This window comes from Penicillium psychrofluorescens, assembly GCF_964197705.1.
Source record: "Penicillium psychrofluorescens genome assembly, chromosome: 2".
In the NCBI taxonomy this organism is placed as follows: Eukaryota; Fungi; Ascomycota; class Eurotiomycetes; order Eurotiales; family Aspergillaceae; genus Penicillium; species Penicillium psychrofluorescens.
The window spans coordinates 4,319,307-4,336,902 of NC_133440.1; the positions used below are offsets into that span (position 1 = coordinate 4,319,307).

The window sequence follows — 17,596 nt, forward strand, 5'->3', positions numbered from 1 at the left end:
TTCAAACACCCCGGACTCCGCCAGTCACGCTCTCCCGGGAACTGACTCGGCCCGCGGCGCTCGGACCGAGGGTTGATCCGTTCCGATCGACGCCAGTCCCCTTCCGGTATGGTGCATTTCTCACGCGTCCCCTTCGTGTGTGGGTCGTGTTTTGTCGCGTAACCACAGCTCCGTCTTTCTTTCTCAAGGGCTCATCCACTCTTCTCACCCTGCGCTCGTTCCACCCTCTTCACCCCCTTTCATCATGGCTTTGCTGCAGTACCCCGCGCCGGTTGATTACACGAAGCAATTGGATGCTTTCAAGGACTTCTTGAAGCATTTCAAGACCTTCCAGTCCACTTCCGAAGCCGCGGCCACCGAGGCCTTGGAGGAATTGAACATCGATGGCGAGCGCTCCAGCGATGAATATGACTTCATGGACGATGCCGACGAGGCGGAGGGCGGGCAGACCAACACAGCGCGGAGGCGCAAAGACCTGAAGCTCAAGTATATGCAGGTCCTGCAAGATGTTGCAAACCGGGATCAATCGAACATTCTGATTGAGCTGGATGATTTGTCGGTGGTAAGTTTTTGCGTTGCACTGGGGTATGCAGTCATAGCTCATGGTTTTTGCAACAGTTCGAGAAAGCGCTTCCGGATGAGCAGCAGGATCTGAAACTGGTGGACTCGATCCAGAAGAATACCAAGCGCTACATCGATGTGCTGTCGCAGGCGGTCGACGAGATTATGCCCAAGGAGACAAAAGATGTCACGTACGTTAACGCTAACGACTATCCACGATTCCGACGACTGACCCTGGTGCAGATTCAAGGATGATGTGCTAGATGTGATCATGTCACAACGCGAGAAGCGCAACGAAACGATGGAGATGGCCGTGGAAGCTGACATGGATGCGGCGACTGCACCGACGATGTTCCCACCAGAGCTCACCCGTCGGTATACGCTCAACTTCAAGCCGATTACTGCCTCGGGATCCAGCGACCAACGTGACTCTAAAGCGATGGCAGTCCGCAATGTCAAGGGTGAACACCTCGGAAGCTTGATCACCGTCCGCGGTATCACCACCCGTGTGTCGGACGTCAAGCCGTCAGTTCAGATCAATGCCTACACCTGTGACCGCTGCGGATGCGAAGTCTTCCAGCCGATTACAACCAAGCAATTCCTTCCCCTCTCAGAGTGCTTGTCGGAGGAGTGTACGAAGAACAATTCCAAGGGCCAGCTGTTCCTCTCCACTCGTGCCTCGAAGTTCGTTCCCTTCCAAGAAGTGAAGATCCAAGAGATGGCGGATCAGGTGCCTGTGGGCCACATCCCCCGGTCTCTGACTATTCACTGCCACGGCGCTCTCACTCGCGAGCTCAACCCCGGCGACATGGTTGACGTTGCCGGCATCTTTCTGCCCACTCCTTACACTGGTTTCCGCGCCATTCGCGCAGGCCTGCTCACCGACACATACCTAGAGGCCCAGCACATCACCCAGCACAAAAAGTCTTACACCGACATGGGCATGGACAGCCGCACTCTTCGCAAAATCGAGCAGTACCAGAGCTCGGGCAACATGTATGAATACCTTTCTCGGTCTATTGCTCCCGAGATCTATGGTCATCTCGACGTCAAGAAGGCTCTGCTCTTGCTGTTGATCGGTGGTGTCACGAAAGAGATGGGAGATGGTATGCACATCCGTGGTGACCTCAACATCTGCCTGATGGGTGATCCTGGTGTGGCCAAATCTCAGCTGTTGCGATACATTACCAAGGTGGCCCCGCGTGGCGTCTACACTACCGGACGAGGTAGCAGTGGTGTCGGTCTTACTGCTGCGGTCATGAGGGACCCAGTGACGGACGAGATGATGCTGGAAGGCGGAGCGCTGGTCCTGGCAGACAACGGCATTTGCTGCATCGACGAGTTCGACAAGATGGAGGACTCGGACCGAACCGCCATTCACGAAGTGATGGAACAGCAAACCATCTCCATCTCCAAGGCAGGCATCACGACCACGCTCAATGCTCGCACCTCGATCCTGGCCGCGGCCAACCCGCTATACGGCCGGTACAACCCTCGAATCTCGCCCGTGGAGAATATCAATCTGCCTGCCGCGCTGCTGTCGCGTTTCGACGTTTTGTTTTTGCTTCTGGACACCCCGTCGCGCGACACCGACGAGGAATTGGCCAACCACGTCACCTACGTTCACATGCACAACAAGCACCCCGAGAGTGAGGACGCGGCGGTCATGTTCACCCCCCACGAAGTCCGACAGTACGTTGCCAAGGCACGAACATACCGCCCCGTGGTGCCATCCAATGTGTCTGACTACATGGTGGGCGCGTACGTGTCGATGCGCAAGAAGCAAAAGGCCGACGAGGCCAGGAAGAAGCAGTTTTCGCATGTCTCTCCGCGTACCCTGCTGGGCATTGTGCGTCTCTCTCAGGCTTTGGCGCGTCTTCGTTTCAGTGAGGAGGTCGTGCGCGAGGATGTCGACGAGGCCCTGCGTCTTATCGAGGTCAGCAAGGCATCCTTGCTCAACGACGGCGAGGCCGGTGCCGACCACACCCCGACCAGCAAGATCTACACCCTGATCCGGGGTATGATGGAGAGCGGCGCCGCTGCGGTGGGAGACAGCGACGAGGGTGAGCTGAGCATGCGCCGCATTCGCGAGAGAGTGCTGGCCAAGGGCTTCACCGACGACCAGCTCACTACCGCGATCAACGAGTATGCCGAAATGAGTGTAAGTTTTTATTTATCTTTTTGCTATCACATTTCCTGACAATTTTCTTAGGTCTGGCAAGTTACAGGCAATGGCTCGCGTCTATTGTTTGTTACTGCTGCTGATGACGACGAGATGGGATTGTAATCTGTTTTTTGTTTCTGTCAATCTGCTAGCTAAATTGTTTTTATCCTGTGCCTCTTAATGTTTTCTGTGGGCTTGTTTTGCGAGAGATTGCATGAGGGTCTGCAACGGAACCGGTAGAGCTTTGGGCTGGGAGTTTTTGGTGTTGCGAATCTTGGAGATAGGGAGTCTGATTAGGGTAACTAAATCAAGATATTTTCTTTTTCTGTCCGTGCAGTATTGTAGTATATTAAGGAGTGACTAGACAGATTTATCTTCTGTCTCTATCAACGAGGTCTCCCTCCATCCCACATCTCATCCCACCTATCAAAACCACCCTCAACTAAAGCGAGCAACGCTCATAAAGCTCAACCTCCCGGCAAATCTCATTAGGCGCCGCATAAGGGTTATCGCAAAGGGTATTGCAGGCCGTGTTCTCTGGGACAAAGACAAGGAATTCATATTCGGGCATCGGCAGGCGGAACTGGTTGTGAATATTGAGGTTGTGCTGGGAGGCCTTGTAGCCAGCACGGCAGGCGCAGTGGAAGGTTGAACCCGTGCTGATGCACGAGGTCGTTATGTCGCAGCTGTTCTGGCCTGAGATCGGATTGCAGGTCCCGCACTTGGGGTTTGGTGGGATTGCGGTTGAGATGGCCAGGGTGGCGGAGAGGAGGGTTAGGAGGATGGTGGTTGTGGACTTCATGATGAGGGTTTGGGGAGCTCAGCTGTGTGAGGCTCTGTTTGTATATAGATTGAAGGGTGGCTTGGTTGGTTTGATTGGATGCTTAGACTTGATCTAGTATATATTTTGACGGGCTCTCAACTGTCTTTATATAGTTCACCACCCTCGGCTTGACACGGCGTGCTGCCAATGCTTGGATGACCATGTCTTTTTTGCATGAACGCCTCATTTTTCTGACCTGTTCAGGCGGACCACGGGGTCTGTCTCTCTCGCTAACCACATTCCACGGTTCATCTCGCCAAGCACCGCGTACCGGTAGGTAGCAGCAATATCTGTTAGTTTGTTTTTTTTAACTCGTTTATTTTCCAACATATTAGTTTCTGGGCATTCTCATGCATCTAATCTCCTGAGAAGGTTGACCAATCCATGACGGCGCGAGATGCGACGAATACGAGATGTAAAACAATCCCTCGACAGACCACCAATAGATGGTCGATAATGGTGATGTCGATGGCTTGTCAGCATGCCTTGCCAACTCAAGTCCGCCAACTCAACAAAGGGAAAGCGGGGTGACTATAAGTATGTCTCAGGCAGTCATAGTCAAAGTCCCTGCATGCAGCCTATCCCCGCTAAAGCCCTAGACCAAATACAGACCTTGTCTCTCCCACCACCGCGGAACCTATATATAGCCCTATTCTGGTGGAGAGAGAGTTTGGTACATGTAGTCGGCTGCTGCAAAGGTCTGCCACCGCATGTTTAAGGTGCTGCTCATGATATGCTATTCCGGTTTGGCCGAGAGAAATTTGGGTATAGCGGCGCAGAATGTGCCCGAGTGTAGACTGGCGCAGACTGATTCTGGAACCTAGCCAAGGATAGCGCTGTGAACGCGAAGGTGAGAAGAACCCATGACTAAAAACCGATGCAAAACAGCTGCAGCCCTGCGCCTGTTCTTACCCTAGCCGAATACCACGCCTGATGCATCTCCGGGAGTGCGGCTTCACCGCTGGAATCAATCACGATTTACATGCGATAATAGCTTATGCTAGCCGAGTTGTACTGTCCATATTATCGCCAGCGACTTGCATAACTCGGCTACACCAGCCTACATCGGACGCCTGATTTCATGCACATATAGCGGGTATACCAAGAGGTATGTGCGTCTCTGTGAAAGTCGGGGATCGGGCACCATTCTGGACGATCCTTAAGCAGCTGAGCAGAGGCTTTCTGATTCCAGATATCTATATCAGATTCAGGGTCCCTTGTACTACAATCAACGTATATACGTTGTACGAGGTCAGCATGGTTGGAATCAAAATACAAAGACCAGACCCCTGAGGGTGTATTGGATGTGGCGGGCCTAAGGCTGGATCCCGCAAGGGAATGCAGGTAGAGCCAGCGAATAACAATTTCGAAGACAGAGAAACCGGACTGATTCTATACCCCGATAAATACTGTCCCGAGGAAAGAAACCTTGGGTCAGGCCTAAAGATGAGTCTTGGATGCCTCCGGCTCCCCAATAAGCCGCAGAAAGCTCCCATGCACCTCTTCGGTCAGATCACTCGCCTGCATGCTACGCCCTTTGGCCTCAAAGGCCCGTCGCGAACATTCCCTGGTAATAGCACTTCCAGCCCACGCGGCCAGAAGCAGGGTAGTGGCGGGCGACATGCGCTTATTCTCGTCCTCAAGCTCCGCGCGGACGTCATCCTTGTTCTCGGCCTCCTTGTCATTATCCTTCTCATCCGAGTCCCACATTCGAGCATGGTATGCGGCTCGCCAGGCAAGCATCGTCCCCAGTGACCCTGTCAGAGTGTCGCCTTGGCCGCCGCTGCGTTTCAAGCCACCTCGAATATCAGAGATGATACTCGCGGCGCCGTTCGAGATGACATCGTGAGAGCCCTTCTGGATGATGGTGACGCCGCCCAGAGCCTTGGAAAGCTGCTCACACGCCTCGGTCTCTTTGTTAATTTTATCGCCATCTTGTTCGTTCTTGGCGATGTCCGCCTGACTGGCAACTTTGATTCCGAGGGCTTTGGCTAGGCGCCCGAACTCGACCACGTTGGGTGTTAGGATACACTGCTTATACCCTTTCACCAGGTCTGGATGCTCTGTCACAATAAGAAGCCCATCGGCATCTAACACAAACGGGATGGATTGCGTTCGTGCTTCTTTGATCACCTCCGCCACGACTTTGAGAGTCACTTCGTCGCGCCCGAGCCCTGGGCCGATCACTAGCGCATGGAGCCGGGAGAGCATGCTGATGATTGGGCTGGCGAGTGACGGCGCGTCTATAGATTTCGGGTCTTTGACGGTGTCCACACTTGGCAGGATTGGGTGTACCATTAGGTTCGGGGAGTAGGACTTGACGACCTAGTCGCGATATCAGATTTAAGTCGGAAGCTCAAGATTGCATTCTCTTACAGGTGCCGCGGAGCGTTCACAGAGAACATGGCTCTGGATTGTCGTCGTTAGCGTACCATGGCAGAAAGACATAGTGCCAGCAATACCATATCGCATCCTGCACTTGAGTCAGTAATTGGGCAATGACCGAAACATCAACACCACTGACCTAGTTTCGCCGATGCCATCGCGGAGAAATACGGGGCTCCGGTGTAGCTTTATACTAGTCAGTCAAAAAACCCAGAAGCAATTGACCGCACTTACTCAACACAGCCTCCAATGACGGCCACACGCCCGAGTTGTCCTGGGTGCAATTGTTAGTTCAGACCGTAATTGGGTCCCAGCACTACCAGCTAACCTTTGTGGAACTTCTCAAGCATAGGCGGTACGATCTTGCGGACTTTACCGAAGAGGATCTTCGACGAGGTCGACACATGGTGCACGGATTCCATGATTGCGAGCAAGGGTAGGAGGAGGAAGGCAAGTTGCAGAGTCTAGCATGGAAGATCGAGGAGACAAGTTAGTCGTGGAAGGTGTGATGTCACTCATGGGTGGGGCTGACAAAGAACGATCTATAGCAACCAACTCAAGTTCGATTTATGTTATTGACAGGGAAAAACGCTCAAATGCTAGTAACAAAGCACCCAGAAAGGCTCAACGCTTGTTCCGCGCCAGCGCAGCCAGCTTCTTCTGGCGCTCCAGCTTCGCCCTCTTGGCCTCCTCCTCCGCCCGCTGTTCTTCTTCATCTTCACGTCTAGCGCTCCTCAGAGCCGCCGCCTCTTCTTGCTCCACATCGTTTAAGCCGGCTTCCATATCAGAAGATGCATCTGACCATCCGTCTTCATAACCACCGTAGTCCCCTTCATCTTCTTCGTCCGTGCCTAGGTATTCATCCGCCCGGGGTCGTCGGCCATGTCGCTTGCGATCATATGCCCCGCGAGCGGCAGACATGCCTAATGTTCCGCGATACGCAGGTGGCTCAGGAGGCTGCAACTGTTTGGCAGTGCCCTTGTAGGAAACATCCTCCCGCTCCGGTCTCTTTCCGTCTGCTCTGCCCTTGGCAGCAATCGGGGTGCCTTTCTTGGCCAGTCGCGCTTGTTCTTTCTCTTTCGCCTGCGCCTCCATGATCCGCTTCTTGCGCTCCAGTTTGCTCAAACGTTCCTTGGGAACTGCTTGATGCCGGAACATACCAGCTTGCGTCGGCGCTTTCTGTTGTAGTGTTTTCGCCTGGGCCATGATATCTGCAAAGGATCCCTTTGGTGGTGCCTTCGACGGAGGAGCAGGAGCGGCCTTCATCGGCGCGGGTCGATCTGGCACGGTCTTGGCTGATGTGGGCTTGGCTGGTGCTGTCTTTGTGATGGCAGGCGCGCCATTTTTCGATACCGGTGCAGCCGGCTTGGGGGTTTGAGAAGCAGCTGCAGGCTTCGAAATGGGATTGGGCACAGATTTCGATATGGGCTTGGGCGCAGGCTTCAAAGCTGCAGGCGAAACGGTGGGCCGTGGTGTAGTTGGTCTGCTGGGTGCTTGGCTGCTGGATTTCGTGGGACGAGGTAACGATTCTTCGGCCTTACGTTTTGCTCCACCACTGACATTCCCACGCACTGGGATGTCTCGCGGTGCTGGTGCTGGTTTGCGGTCATTGTTTTTCGAAGTGGAGGAGGGTGCCGGGGGAGCGGGCGGCTGTGACAGAGACGCCGAGGACGGTTTGTCCGTCTGAATGGACGAGAGGATGGAGTCGAGGAACTAAGCAGAGGGTTAGAACATAGGCTAACCAGAGTGACAAGACTGGCAACATACACTCATGTTGAAGGGTGAAAGCAAGCTCAGCTAGCTGATCAAGAGTGATGAAGGGGAAGCTTTCACCGTCGATGGTTCGTTCGACGGGGCAGCTTCATGACTCCGAGTACAACACCACGAGAGCGAGTCTCTGGCCGAGTAGCGAGCCCCTTCTTCTGACGAAATGTCAGTCGGCTGTCAGATACGGTGAAACGGTCAAGTTCACAACGCGTGGCCAACCCTGTCTATCTGTTATCGGAGCCGGAGGAGATCACATGACCAACTCGCTTACACAATCGCACTTTTTCCCTCAATTTTCATCCGCATCCACTCACTCTTCAACCACCTCGAACTCGACGTTGCAGTCTCCGCCCAAACCGCGGTTAAATCGATTGTTTCTCTTGTTCTCGATCTCTCAAAAACGTATGCGCTGCACTCGCCGTTTCTACACCGACGCTAACAAATTTTGAACAGCATCTTCAAAATGAAGCACCTCGCCGCTTACCTGCTCATCGCCCTTGCCGGCAACGAGTCCCCCTCGGCCGCCGATGTCAAGGGTGTTCTGTCCTCCGTCGGTATCGACGCTGACTCCGACCGCCTCGACAAGCTCATCGCTGAGCTCAAGGGCAAGGACCTCCAGGAGGTTAGTTACTTTGGATACATCAAGGAAGGACAATACTGACTCGCTACGCAGCTGATCGCTGAGGGTACCACCAAGCTCGCTTCCGTTCCCTCCGGTGGCGCTGGTGGTGCTGCCCCTGCCGCCGCCGCTGCTGGTGGCGCTGCTGCCCCTGCTGAGGAGAAGAAGGAGGAGAAGGAGGAGGAGGAGTCCGACGAGGACATGGGCTTCGGTCTTTTCGACTAAGCGCTTTCCCTCGCGGAGCCTCAAAAATGATGAATTGGAGGGCCTGATTTCTGAAATTGTGTATGGTTCAGGCTGTTACGATGCAGTTACGAATTTCCCATGTGTGAGCTGGAATGAGCTCCTAGTCAATACAGATCATCTGCTCTCATTATTTTTTGCTGTAAATTCTGTCGCCCATAGGATCGCCGGGTAAGTAAAGAAGTGATCTCAAGGTATTGTTGAGCCTCACAGTACATCCTTCGAACGCCCATCCACAACTACACAAGGATCCATGCCGATTGGCAGTGTCTTAACTCCTAACAATTACCAGGGGACCCTGTACACTTTCCAATAACAGAAAATTGCAAATATTCCATAAAACCATTAAATAAATCGACAATAACAGAACTGGATCGCTATCCTTCAGGGACGACGCCGTATCACGTGACCCGTTCAAGGGCTAGGGCTGTCCGAATCATGTGAGTGCCTAACCGAACCCCCCAAATTCTTTGTGCCCACCCAACCGATCAGCGACACCGACCAACCCGACAACCCATCTTCCTTCGCTTTTCGAGTCACGTCCGAAAAGCGACCTCAAAGGAAACACCCGCAAAAATGGCTGACAGCGAATACGTGAGTTCTCCCCTTCTTGCTCATTGTGCCCTCGTTCGACCCGCTAACATGAAGTCTCTAGAACGCCGAGGAGGCTGCCGGTACGTTCTGAACAATATCCCATCCTGCCCCATATCGCCCGATTGGAACGTCAAAGAGATGGAGTGTTGCCTTTTGATGGAATGTGTGATGAGATGGAATCTGTGTGGTCCGTTTAGAGATGGAAATGTGGACGTCAACTTGGACACAGGATGGGCACGCACACACGAAACGAGACAACAGAGTCGCTGACAGAATCCTCGCCCTACAGAGATCAAGAAGAGAAGACAGTTCCGCAAGTTTTCCTACCGCGGCATTGACCTCGACCAGTACGTTCACCCAGACAAGAGCGACACCTATGGTGTCAACTTCCAAGCGGACTTGCATGGCATTCTGCTATGGATTACCAGAAGATCACACATCTGACTGTTATTGATAGGCTCCTTGACCTCTCCTCGGAGCAGCTCCGTGATGTCGTCCACGCCCGCGCCCGCCGCCGCTTCAACCGTGGCCTGAAGCGCAAGCCCATGGGTCTGATCAAGAAGCTCCGCAAGGCCAAGCAGGAGGCCAAGCCCAACGAGAAGCCCGACCTTGTCAAGACGCACCTGCGTGACATGATCGTTGTCCCCGAGATGATCGGCAGCGTTGTCGGCATCTACTCCGGCAAGGAGTTCAACCAGGTCGAGATCAAGCCCGAGATGGTTGGCCACTACCTGGCTGAGTTCTCCATCTCCTACAAGCCCGTCAAGCACGGTCGTCCCGGTATCGGTGCCACCCACTCTTCCCGTTTCATTCCCCTCAAGTAAACGACTTCGAAAAACGATTCCCTTGGAGTGTTGCGTGGAGGAAATGGTGTTGATGAAGGTGGACTCGATGGTTCTTGGGTTCATGTATTTCCAGTGCGGGTCAGCCGCCATTTCAATATAAGATTTTGTCGGCTGGATGACCCTTCACCAAAACAAAAACCAATCTTACGACCTGAATTTCACTCTGCGATTGTAGTCTTGTAACCATATCCAAGTGCACTACACAACATAGTCCTGATTAACCGTTCCCGGTATTTTCTATCCTCCAGAAACAATGATAACTCACTATTATCCGTCCAATAACAATAGCCCCGTACCCCAGCAATTTGCCGAGTTCGACCCTAATTCCGGTCGGTCGGCCGTCAGTGGGACAAGCCACTTCCCGGGGCCGAGGCTATCCCACTTACCCCAACCGACCACCGAGAACGCCGAAAAGGTACTTGGGCGAACTTCTGCTGCTCCAGTATTCTTCTCTCTTGACACCTTGCAACACGAATAGCCTCTTCTTCTTCTTATACTCACCCCCTCGTCCGCCCCGATCCTAGATCTTCCCCACAATGGTCGTACAATCGCTCTATCCTCCAGTCTCCATCCCGCCTGTGGACCTGTGGACGTTCCTGTTCGAGCGCAAAGACCGGCCCTTCCCCGACGACAAGAGTTAGTCTGCAACAATATTTCTATCTTCCATGCTAACTCCGCCCAGTCCTCTACCAGGATGCCGAGACCCAGCGCCACTACACCTACGCCAGCTTGAAAGATGCCTCGCTGGAGTTCGGCAAAGGCCTGAGGGCCACTTACGACTGGAACAAGGGCGATGTCCTGGCCCTGTTCACGCCCAATAGTATTGACACCCCCGTACTGATGTGGGGAACGCTCTGGGCTGGCGGAGTGATCTCTCCTGCCAATCCGGCCTACACGGCCGACGAGCTGGCCTTCCAGCTGAAGACTTCCGGTGCTAAGGTCCTTGCAACCCAGGCATCAGTGCTGTCTACTGCCAAAGAGGCTGCGAAGAAGGTTGGGATCCCGGAAGACCACATCATCCTCGTCGGTGATGAGCGCGATCCCACTGGCCGCCACAAGCATTTTTCTAGTGTCCTTAACATCTCTCGGGCTACCCGGTATCGCAAGGCCAAGGTTGCCCACGAGGACGTTGCCTTTCTGGTTTTCTCATCAGGAACCACCGGTGTCCCCAAGGGAGTTATGCTAAGCCATCGCAACATCGTAGCCAATATCTTGCAGCAGGTTACCGGTGAGGGAGGCAAGTTGAGCTGGAACGGAGGCGCAGATGGCAAGGGTGATCGGCTTCTGGCGTTCTTACCTTTCTATCACATCTACGGTTTGTCTTTTTCACTACAGGCAATGAATTAGACTAACCATAGCTTAGGGTTGACCTGTCTCCTCACCCAGACTCTGTACAAAGGCTACCATCTGGTGGTAATGGAGAAATTCGACATTGAGAGGTGGTGCGCGCATGTCGAAAAGTATCGAATCACCTTTAGCTACATCGTCCCCCCAGTCGTTCTTTTGCTGGGAAAACACCCGGCAGTTGAGAAGTACGACCTGTCCAGCTTGCGATTGATGAACTCTGGAGCGGCTCCGCTCACTCGGGAACTGGTTGAGGCTGTGTATTCGCGCATCAAGGTCGGCGTCAAACAGGGTTACGGGCTCAGCGAGACTAGTCCGACGACGCACACGCAACCGTGGGAAGAGTGGCGCGAGTCAATCGGCTCTGTCGGCCGACTCATGCCCAGCATGGAGGCCAAGTACATGACCATGCCCGAAGATGGCTCGGAGCCGCGCGAGGTCTCCGCTCCCGAGGTCGGCGAGCTCTACCTACGAGGCCCGAACATTTTCCTGGGATATCATAACAATCCCGCCGCGACGAAGGAGTGCCTGTCAGACGACGGCTGGTTCCGTACCGGAGATGTCGGGTACCAGGATGCCAAGGGCAACTTCTACATCACGGATCGGGTCAAGGAGCTGATCAAGTACAAGGGATTTCAAGTCCCACCCGCCGAGCTGGAAGGAATCCTCGTCGACAATGAGGCCATTGACGATGTTGCCGTCATCGGTGTGCAGAGTGACAGCCACGGGTCGGAGGTTCCAATGGCGTGTGCCGTCCGCAGCGCAAAAAGCAAGTCCTCTGGCGTCAGCGCCGAAGGTGAAGCTGCCAAAATCGCCAAGTGGTTGGAGGGCAAGGTTGCGCCGCACAAGCGTCTGCGTGGCGGCTTGCGTTGGGTAGAATCTATTCCCAAGAACCCAAGCGGTAAGATTTTGAGGAGAAAATTGAAGGAACAGTTCAAGGGCGCAGCCCTTAAGGCCAAACTGTAAGTTTTGCTATTTACATATTCAGATCTGTTGTATTTAAAATTAGACCGAATTGATTCGATGCATTTGTTCCATACCAAAAATAAGTACCTACCAACCTAAAGCCCTATACAATTTTCTCCAGCTAAGGGAAAAACCTCTTAACCATACCATCAACATCCTCCCCTTCGACCGCATCTTTCTTCTCCTTTGCAACCTTCTCAACGGCTTGATCAACGGGCAAGTCCCCGTTAATAAGATCAATCCACCCCTCGACATCAGCCCTAGCAAGCAACTGATCCGCAACAATAGCAACATCCTCGCGGGTCACACTCCCCTTACCTTTGGTCCTACCCAGATCCACCATCCGCGTCGCGGGCTGATCAGTCAGAAACCCAGGACGCAGGTTAATAGCCTGGAACGGACGCGCCGACGTATCTGCCTTGCGCTTCGCCGCCAGCGCGGTCATGTACTGATCGGCCTCAAGCTTGGCCTTCGCGTAGGTGGGCAGCACCTCTGTGTTGACCCGCATGGTATCCGCCCAGTCCTCGTCGGGAAACCAGGCTGGTTTCTTGACCCGGCTGCCAAGATAAGATATCATTAGGAACTTGCTCACGCAAGCGGAGGCGAAGGATGCGCCGAGGAAGTGCTTCGCTGCTTCTTGATCGATGGCGATTGTGGCTTCGGGGCCGCCTTTGCCGCCGGCTCCTGGGAGTTGTTAGCATTTCGTGCGTAACTGCGGGTATATGCATGTTTGAACCTACCAGCACTCCACACTACGTAATCTGGTTTAACGGCGTCCAGGATCTTCTGTGCGTCCGATGTACTCTTCACCTGGTCCAGGCTTGAGAGCATCACATCCAATTTGCCCTTGTGGCCTTTTCCCAACGCTAGTATCTCGTTCTCATGCTCCGGGTTGCGGACAACGCTAGTAACGTGCCATGCCCGGTTCAAAAGCAGCGGTGTCAAGCGGAGGGCCACCTTGCCGTGGCCGCCTAGTAGGAGGACTTGCATTTTGGAAGATGTGAGGAAGATGAAGGAAAAGTGTGCAAGGAGAAAAAATTGACGAACTAACTGCTTTATCCCCTTGACGGCTACTAGTTATATCATCATTACCATGTCACACGGATGGCGGCGGGGCCGGGCCAATGGCGTCATGAGCTGGCCCCCAAGGTTAATCACAACCGATAAATATGTAGATTGGCTCAAAGTTATCTAGACTAACACTCAATGCCATTAGGCACATTAGCACACTTATCACTCGCCTGCCCACCGCTCAAATCAACATCCTCCCACGTCCAGTCCGAACAACTCCCCTCTCCGCACAAGATATACACCGGCGCCGCATCGCTCTGCACGGAGCCACTGATTTTCTCGACAGTCAAGTCTGTAATCGGAATTCCCGTAGTCGGCGTGCCAGTCGGGCTGCCATTCTCATAGTCCTGCTCGATAACAATGCCCTCGTCCGAGATGTTGGACAAGCGGATGTTTGAAAACGTGACGCCAGACACGAGACCCGTCTGCTTGTAGTCGGTCTTGATGCGGATGCCGTTCTGCGAATTGACCACGGTGGACTTTTCGATCTTGACGTTCTCGACTTTGTTGTTCGAGCGCCCACCTACAGACCCGATGGAGAGCCCATGTCCGCCAGAGCAGTAGGCGCCTGTGAACAAAATATCCTATATCCTATTAGCGATGCTCTTCTTATATAATGCAGAGAGACTATACCGAGCCAGAGTTCACAGCAAGACAATCGTCCTGGTTATGGACATTCGCTTTCCTTATGGTAACGTGGGTAGAATCTCCGACATCAAAGGCATCGGTATTGTGGGCACTAAGGTCATCGCCGTCGGAGTCGTCGATCGTGATATGGGTCAGGAGCAGATGGTTCGATTCAATGCTGAACGCCTGTACGGGCGTATTCTTCACATTCAGCCCGGCGATGAGCGAGTTGTCCAGACCATGCGCGTAGAAGAACTTTGGCTTCGTCTTCCCTCCATTCGTGCCCTGGCCATCCCACCACCGCTCTCCGCCGCCGTTGATGATGTGGTTCGTGGTGCCGAGGACGACTATGTTCGAGCCCGACACGCGGATTAACGGGCCGTCCCACTCCTTATAACCGAAGCTGGTTTCGCCTGCGAAGACAACCTTGGTCTTGGGCTCCAAGTCCGACAAGTCCAGCGTTTCTCCGGCGGGAACATGGATGTCTTCCAAAACGATGCTGGAGCAGGACTTCTTGCCAGCGATGGCGCTGGCCGCAGAAGTAAACGTGCAATCCGTCCTTTTTTGAACAGGTGTCGGGAGTGCAGCGACTAACGATATGCCAATGACCAGCATCGACAGGAAAATCATTTCAAAGGAAAACGAGGGTCTGGTCAACAGACCCGAGAAACAAGAAAGAAACGAATGTTGAAAAGAACGGCGGGGTATTACCCTCAACGCGAAAGGGAACAAAAAAGAACGACTCGATTACTGTGGAGCTGAATAACCAAGACCAAGCCCGGCGGTGGATAGCCTATATACTGTACTTGGACACCAGCTGACAAGCGCCGCACCAGTCATCGTGAAACAATACCAAGGCTGACTTTTTCCCGCCTCTCACCCGTTCCCCTGCACATCGACGTGGACCTGTCAACCCGAACCAGCGTATTATGTATCCATCCTTCCTCTTTCTTTCCTTTGTTTGTCAACCCATTAATTACTAACCTACAATTCACCGCAGAAATAATTGTGCGTACAACGGGGTCCGCCGCACAAAAGGCTATTTTCAGCGATCGCCGGCGTTCTTTTGGAGAGGGATCAAACTGTTTCAGTTCTAGACCTCCGCCCGCTGGCCAATGAGTACGCTAAGATGCACAGCACCGTTACCTATGTGGGGGGGACTAGCGGGAGAGTTGGTTTCACCACTCAACTTCAAACTGGTCACTTTGAGGGATGTAGGTCAGTTGGTATGTTCCAAATTAACTATGATGCTACCACGGGTGAATAATAATGCCTTGATCTTAGCTACCCGAGTATGCTAAAATTAGTGTCTTCGGTCATGCCCTACAATTGAAAGGCTTAGCCCGTTAGTAGTTCACTTTATAAACCTGGCTTATTATTCATTAATCTATCACACTCCATGTGACTTTTCTGTTTGATCAGAAGTTTGAACACCTTCCGAAGCATCCTCTAGCGACCGTTGTAACTGCCAGCTACTTGCTGCTGTTATTCCCGCTGTGCCTAATTCTGCTCTCGTGTGCAAAGTTATCTTCATCAAATTCTAGTAACGAGCAAGTCGTCACCCATCAACAAGGATAGAAGGATAAAGTTGCTGAAGAGGGAAGAAGGAAGAGGTGTATTTTATAGTTTTAAAGGAAAGCGCTCTCCATGCGTTCAGGCATTGACGGATGTGTATGTACTCTAGAGTTGCATTTGTGTGAAACCTAATAGTAGACCGGAGAGTTCCTGCCTAAAGATGACTGGCATGATTCAACCACCAGCCCAGCTCGACCCCTAACATTGCTTCCTGATCATACATCACCAGGTGCCCCGCGTCTTCAATTAGTACCACACGCTCAGCATTCAACTTCTCCTTCAAGCGCTCCGCCGTTTCCACAGGAATCCATCGGTCCTCTTTTCCCCAGATGATCTGCACCGGTATCTTCTCTCCTACCCCTGAGTACTGAGCCTCGACCTCTTCAGTGCTACGGCTATTAGCTTGAATCATTTGTCGCACGAACCCCCTTCTTCCTTCGTCAGAAGAGATCCACGGATTCTTCAACATCTCCATCGTCTGTTTCCCCAGGTCCTTGTGGGCTGCATCGCGGATATATGCTTCCACCACCCCCTCAAACACTGGCCCGGTCAACGCATTGAACACTCCCTCGTTTTCAGCCACTAATTTAAACAACGGCTGACAGAACGGCCCTAGCGCAACCACATCTATCAAGCACAGACTCGCATAGTCACAGCCATGTAAGATATTAGCCCGTAAGCTCATTAAGCCGCCATGGTCATGCGCAACCACATGGGGCTTCTGCCGCCAATCTAGCGACCAAAATTTAAAGAGCGCAGCAAACACCTCTGTCTGAAGTGCGAGTTCTGCATCTAGAGCGGCTTTCTTGTCGATCGTCTCCTCTTTGTCGTCAAGCGGCTTGCCAAGGGGGCTGTCGCCGAAACCTGGATTGTCGAAGAGGTAGACATGGAAGTATTTGGCAAACGATCGGGCATAGGTATTCCAGACCCGTGAAGACCATGGGGTACCATGCACAAATATCAGAGGTGGTAATTTAGGATCACCAAGAGATGCCCAGCGGATATGATACTCGTGGGTAGCAGTGCAGTGGTGAAAGGTTTGGGTGAGGTCGGTGGTAGATGATGGTGAGGACATTTTGTTTTTCTCGATATGGATTTGCGGATCCAGTTAAGCTGAAGGAGAAATAATTAATCGATATGTATTCTACAAGTGCATCTCCGCCTTTTATTTTACCTTCTGAGAGGATTCGGTTCTAAGGTGACGAATTCTTGTTTCCGAATTGACCAATTAGCGTTAAGTTGGGGTAGATTACAAAGTGCAGTTATATGGCTAACTATGGTACCTAACACACGGTTGGACGAGTATGACAAGTCTTGGCATTAGAGTTCGAGAAACAATCGAAGGGTGCACGTGGTGTCGCCAGTTTCGTGACATCCTGTATGCAAAGGGCGAGGTTGTTGTAGAGTTCCCAATTTTCAGGAATAGACTATTTGACGTGGCTGGCAATGTAGATGCGCACCTTTATGCGGGCTTATGTTTGTCTCTGCCATTTATAGACGTATTATCAGTCCATACCCAAGTCGTGCTTGTTATAGGCAACGCTTCTTTCCATCATTCGGACCGAATCAAGCAGTCATGTTTTGATGCGGGAGTCAAATTACTATATCTGCCGCCTTTATTTCCGGATTTTAACTCTATCGAGGAGTTCTTTGCGGGGCTTAAGGCTTACATCAGAAAACTTGGTCAGCGTTTGAAGAGAATCCAGATTAAGGGTTTCATGCCTTCCCTCGACTATCTAACCGGCTTCTCGCGAGGGAGTGTCACATGACCAATCATGTAATCTCAACATGGTGCAAATCCCCGGATATCTTAATGTTCCTACCACACCCCCCCCCCCCCCCCCCCCTCCCTTGGGAAATCATGTCTTCCCATTAAAGTAGGGCCGAGGATCCAATGTCCATTTCAAGCTGTTAGGAACAACAATATTTTCAGCATCAATCTCACCTTAATACCTATGTATTCACCCCAACTTCAGCCTATTTATAGTCCTCAAAGATTATGACCTTCCACC

At 52.6% G+C, this 17,596-nt stretch overlaps 10 protein-coding genes across 10 annotated transcripts; 4 read left to right on the plus strand and 6 right to left on the minus strand.

The window, feature by feature from the left end:
• Positions 1–244: 244 nt before the first annotated feature.
• Positions 245–2,848, plus strand: PFLUO_LOCUS3793 (DNA replication licensing factor MCM7; the record flags this gene model as incomplete). Its single annotated transcript, XM_073781076.1, has 4 exons — positions 245–562; positions 619–752; positions 805–2,722; positions 2,774–2,848. 4 exons carry the CDS (start codon positions 245–247, stop codon positions 2,846–2,848), a joined length of 2,445 nt encoding a protein of 814 aa, XP_073637868.1.
• A 319-nt stretch (positions 2,849–3,167) lies between these two features.
• Positions 3,168–3,527, minus strand: PFLUO_LOCUS3794 (uncharacterized protein; the record flags this gene model as incomplete). The annotated part of the gene is made up of 1 exon (XM_073781078.1): positions 3,168–3,527. The coding sequence occupies one exon, from the start codon at positions 3,525–3,527 to the stop codon at positions 3,168–3,170; it is 360 nt and encodes a 119-aa protein (XP_073637869.1).
• Positions 3,528–4,988: 1,461 nt separating this feature from the next.
• On the minus strand, positions 4,989–6,355 carry PFLUO_LOCUS3795 (uncharacterized protein; the record flags this gene model as incomplete). The annotated part of the gene is made up of 6 exons (XM_073781079.1): positions 4,989–5,873; positions 5,925–5,957; positions 6,011–6,021; positions 6,073–6,119; positions 6,168–6,207; positions 6,262–6,355. The coding sequence occupies 6 exons, from the start codon at positions 6,353–6,355 to the stop codon at positions 4,989–4,991; spliced, it is 1,110 nt and encodes a 369-aa protein (XP_073637870.1).
• A 202-nt stretch (positions 6,356–6,557) lies between these two features.
• Positions 6,558–7,706, minus strand: PFLUO_LOCUS3796 (uncharacterized protein; the record flags this gene model as incomplete). Its single annotated transcript, XM_073781080.1, has 2 exons — positions 6,558–7,646; positions 7,701–7,706. 2 exons carry the CDS (start codon positions 7,704–7,706, stop codon positions 6,558–6,560), a joined length of 1,095 nt encoding a protein of 364 aa, XP_073637871.1.
• A 457-nt stretch (positions 7,707–8,163) lies between these two features.
• Positions 8,164–8,544, plus strand: PFLUO_LOCUS3797 (60S acidic ribosomal protein P2; the record flags this gene model as incomplete). Its single annotated transcript, XM_073781081.1, has 2 exons — positions 8,164–8,322; positions 8,374–8,544. 2 exons carry the CDS (start codon positions 8,164–8,166, stop codon positions 8,542–8,544), a joined length of 330 nt encoding a protein of 109 aa, XP_073637872.1.
• Positions 8,545–9,138: 594 nt separating this feature from the next.
• PFLUO_LOCUS3798 (ribosomal protein S15) lies at positions 9,139–9,980 on the plus strand (the record flags this gene model as incomplete). Its single annotated transcript, XM_073781082.1, has 4 exons — positions 9,139–9,156; positions 9,218–9,236; positions 9,446–9,503; positions 9,614–9,980. 4 exons carry the CDS (start codon positions 9,139–9,141, stop codon positions 9,978–9,980), a joined length of 462 nt encoding a protein of 153 aa, XP_073637873.1.
• A 557-nt stretch (positions 9,981–10,537) lies between these two features.
• On the plus strand, positions 10,538–12,311 carry PFLUO_LOCUS3799 (uncharacterized protein; the record flags this gene model as incomplete). Its single annotated transcript, XM_073781083.1, has 3 exons — positions 10,538–10,637; positions 10,684–11,316; positions 11,365–12,311. The coding sequence occupies 3 exons, from the start codon at positions 10,538–10,540 to the stop codon at positions 12,309–12,311; spliced, it is 1,680 nt and encodes a 559-aa protein (XP_073637874.1).
• Positions 12,312–12,432: 121 nt separating this feature from the next.
• PFLUO_LOCUS3800 (uncharacterized protein) lies at positions 12,433–13,301 on the minus strand (the record flags this gene model as incomplete). The annotated part of the gene is made up of 2 exons (XM_073781084.1): positions 12,433–12,995; positions 13,052–13,301. 2 exons carry the CDS (start codon positions 13,299–13,301, stop codon positions 12,433–12,435), a joined length of 813 nt encoding a protein of 270 aa, XP_073637875.1.
• A 206-nt stretch (positions 13,302–13,507) lies between these two features.
• PFLUO_LOCUS3801 (Polygalacturonase 1) lies at positions 13,508–14,639 on the minus strand (the record flags this gene model as incomplete). Its single annotated transcript, XM_073781085.1, has 2 exons — positions 13,508–13,966; positions 14,016–14,639. 2 exons carry the CDS (start codon positions 14,637–14,639, stop codon positions 13,508–13,510), a joined length of 1,083 nt encoding a protein of 360 aa, XP_073637876.1.
• Positions 14,640–15,738: 1,099 nt separating this feature from the next.
• PFLUO_LOCUS3802 (uncharacterized protein) lies at positions 15,739–16,659 on the minus strand (the record flags this gene model as incomplete). Its single annotated transcript, XM_073781086.1, has 1 exon — positions 15,739–16,659. One exon carries the CDS (start codon positions 16,657–16,659, stop codon positions 15,739–15,741), a length of 921 nt encoding a protein of 306 aa, XP_073637877.1.
• Between the last annotated feature and the right edge of the window lie 937 nt (positions 16,660–17,596).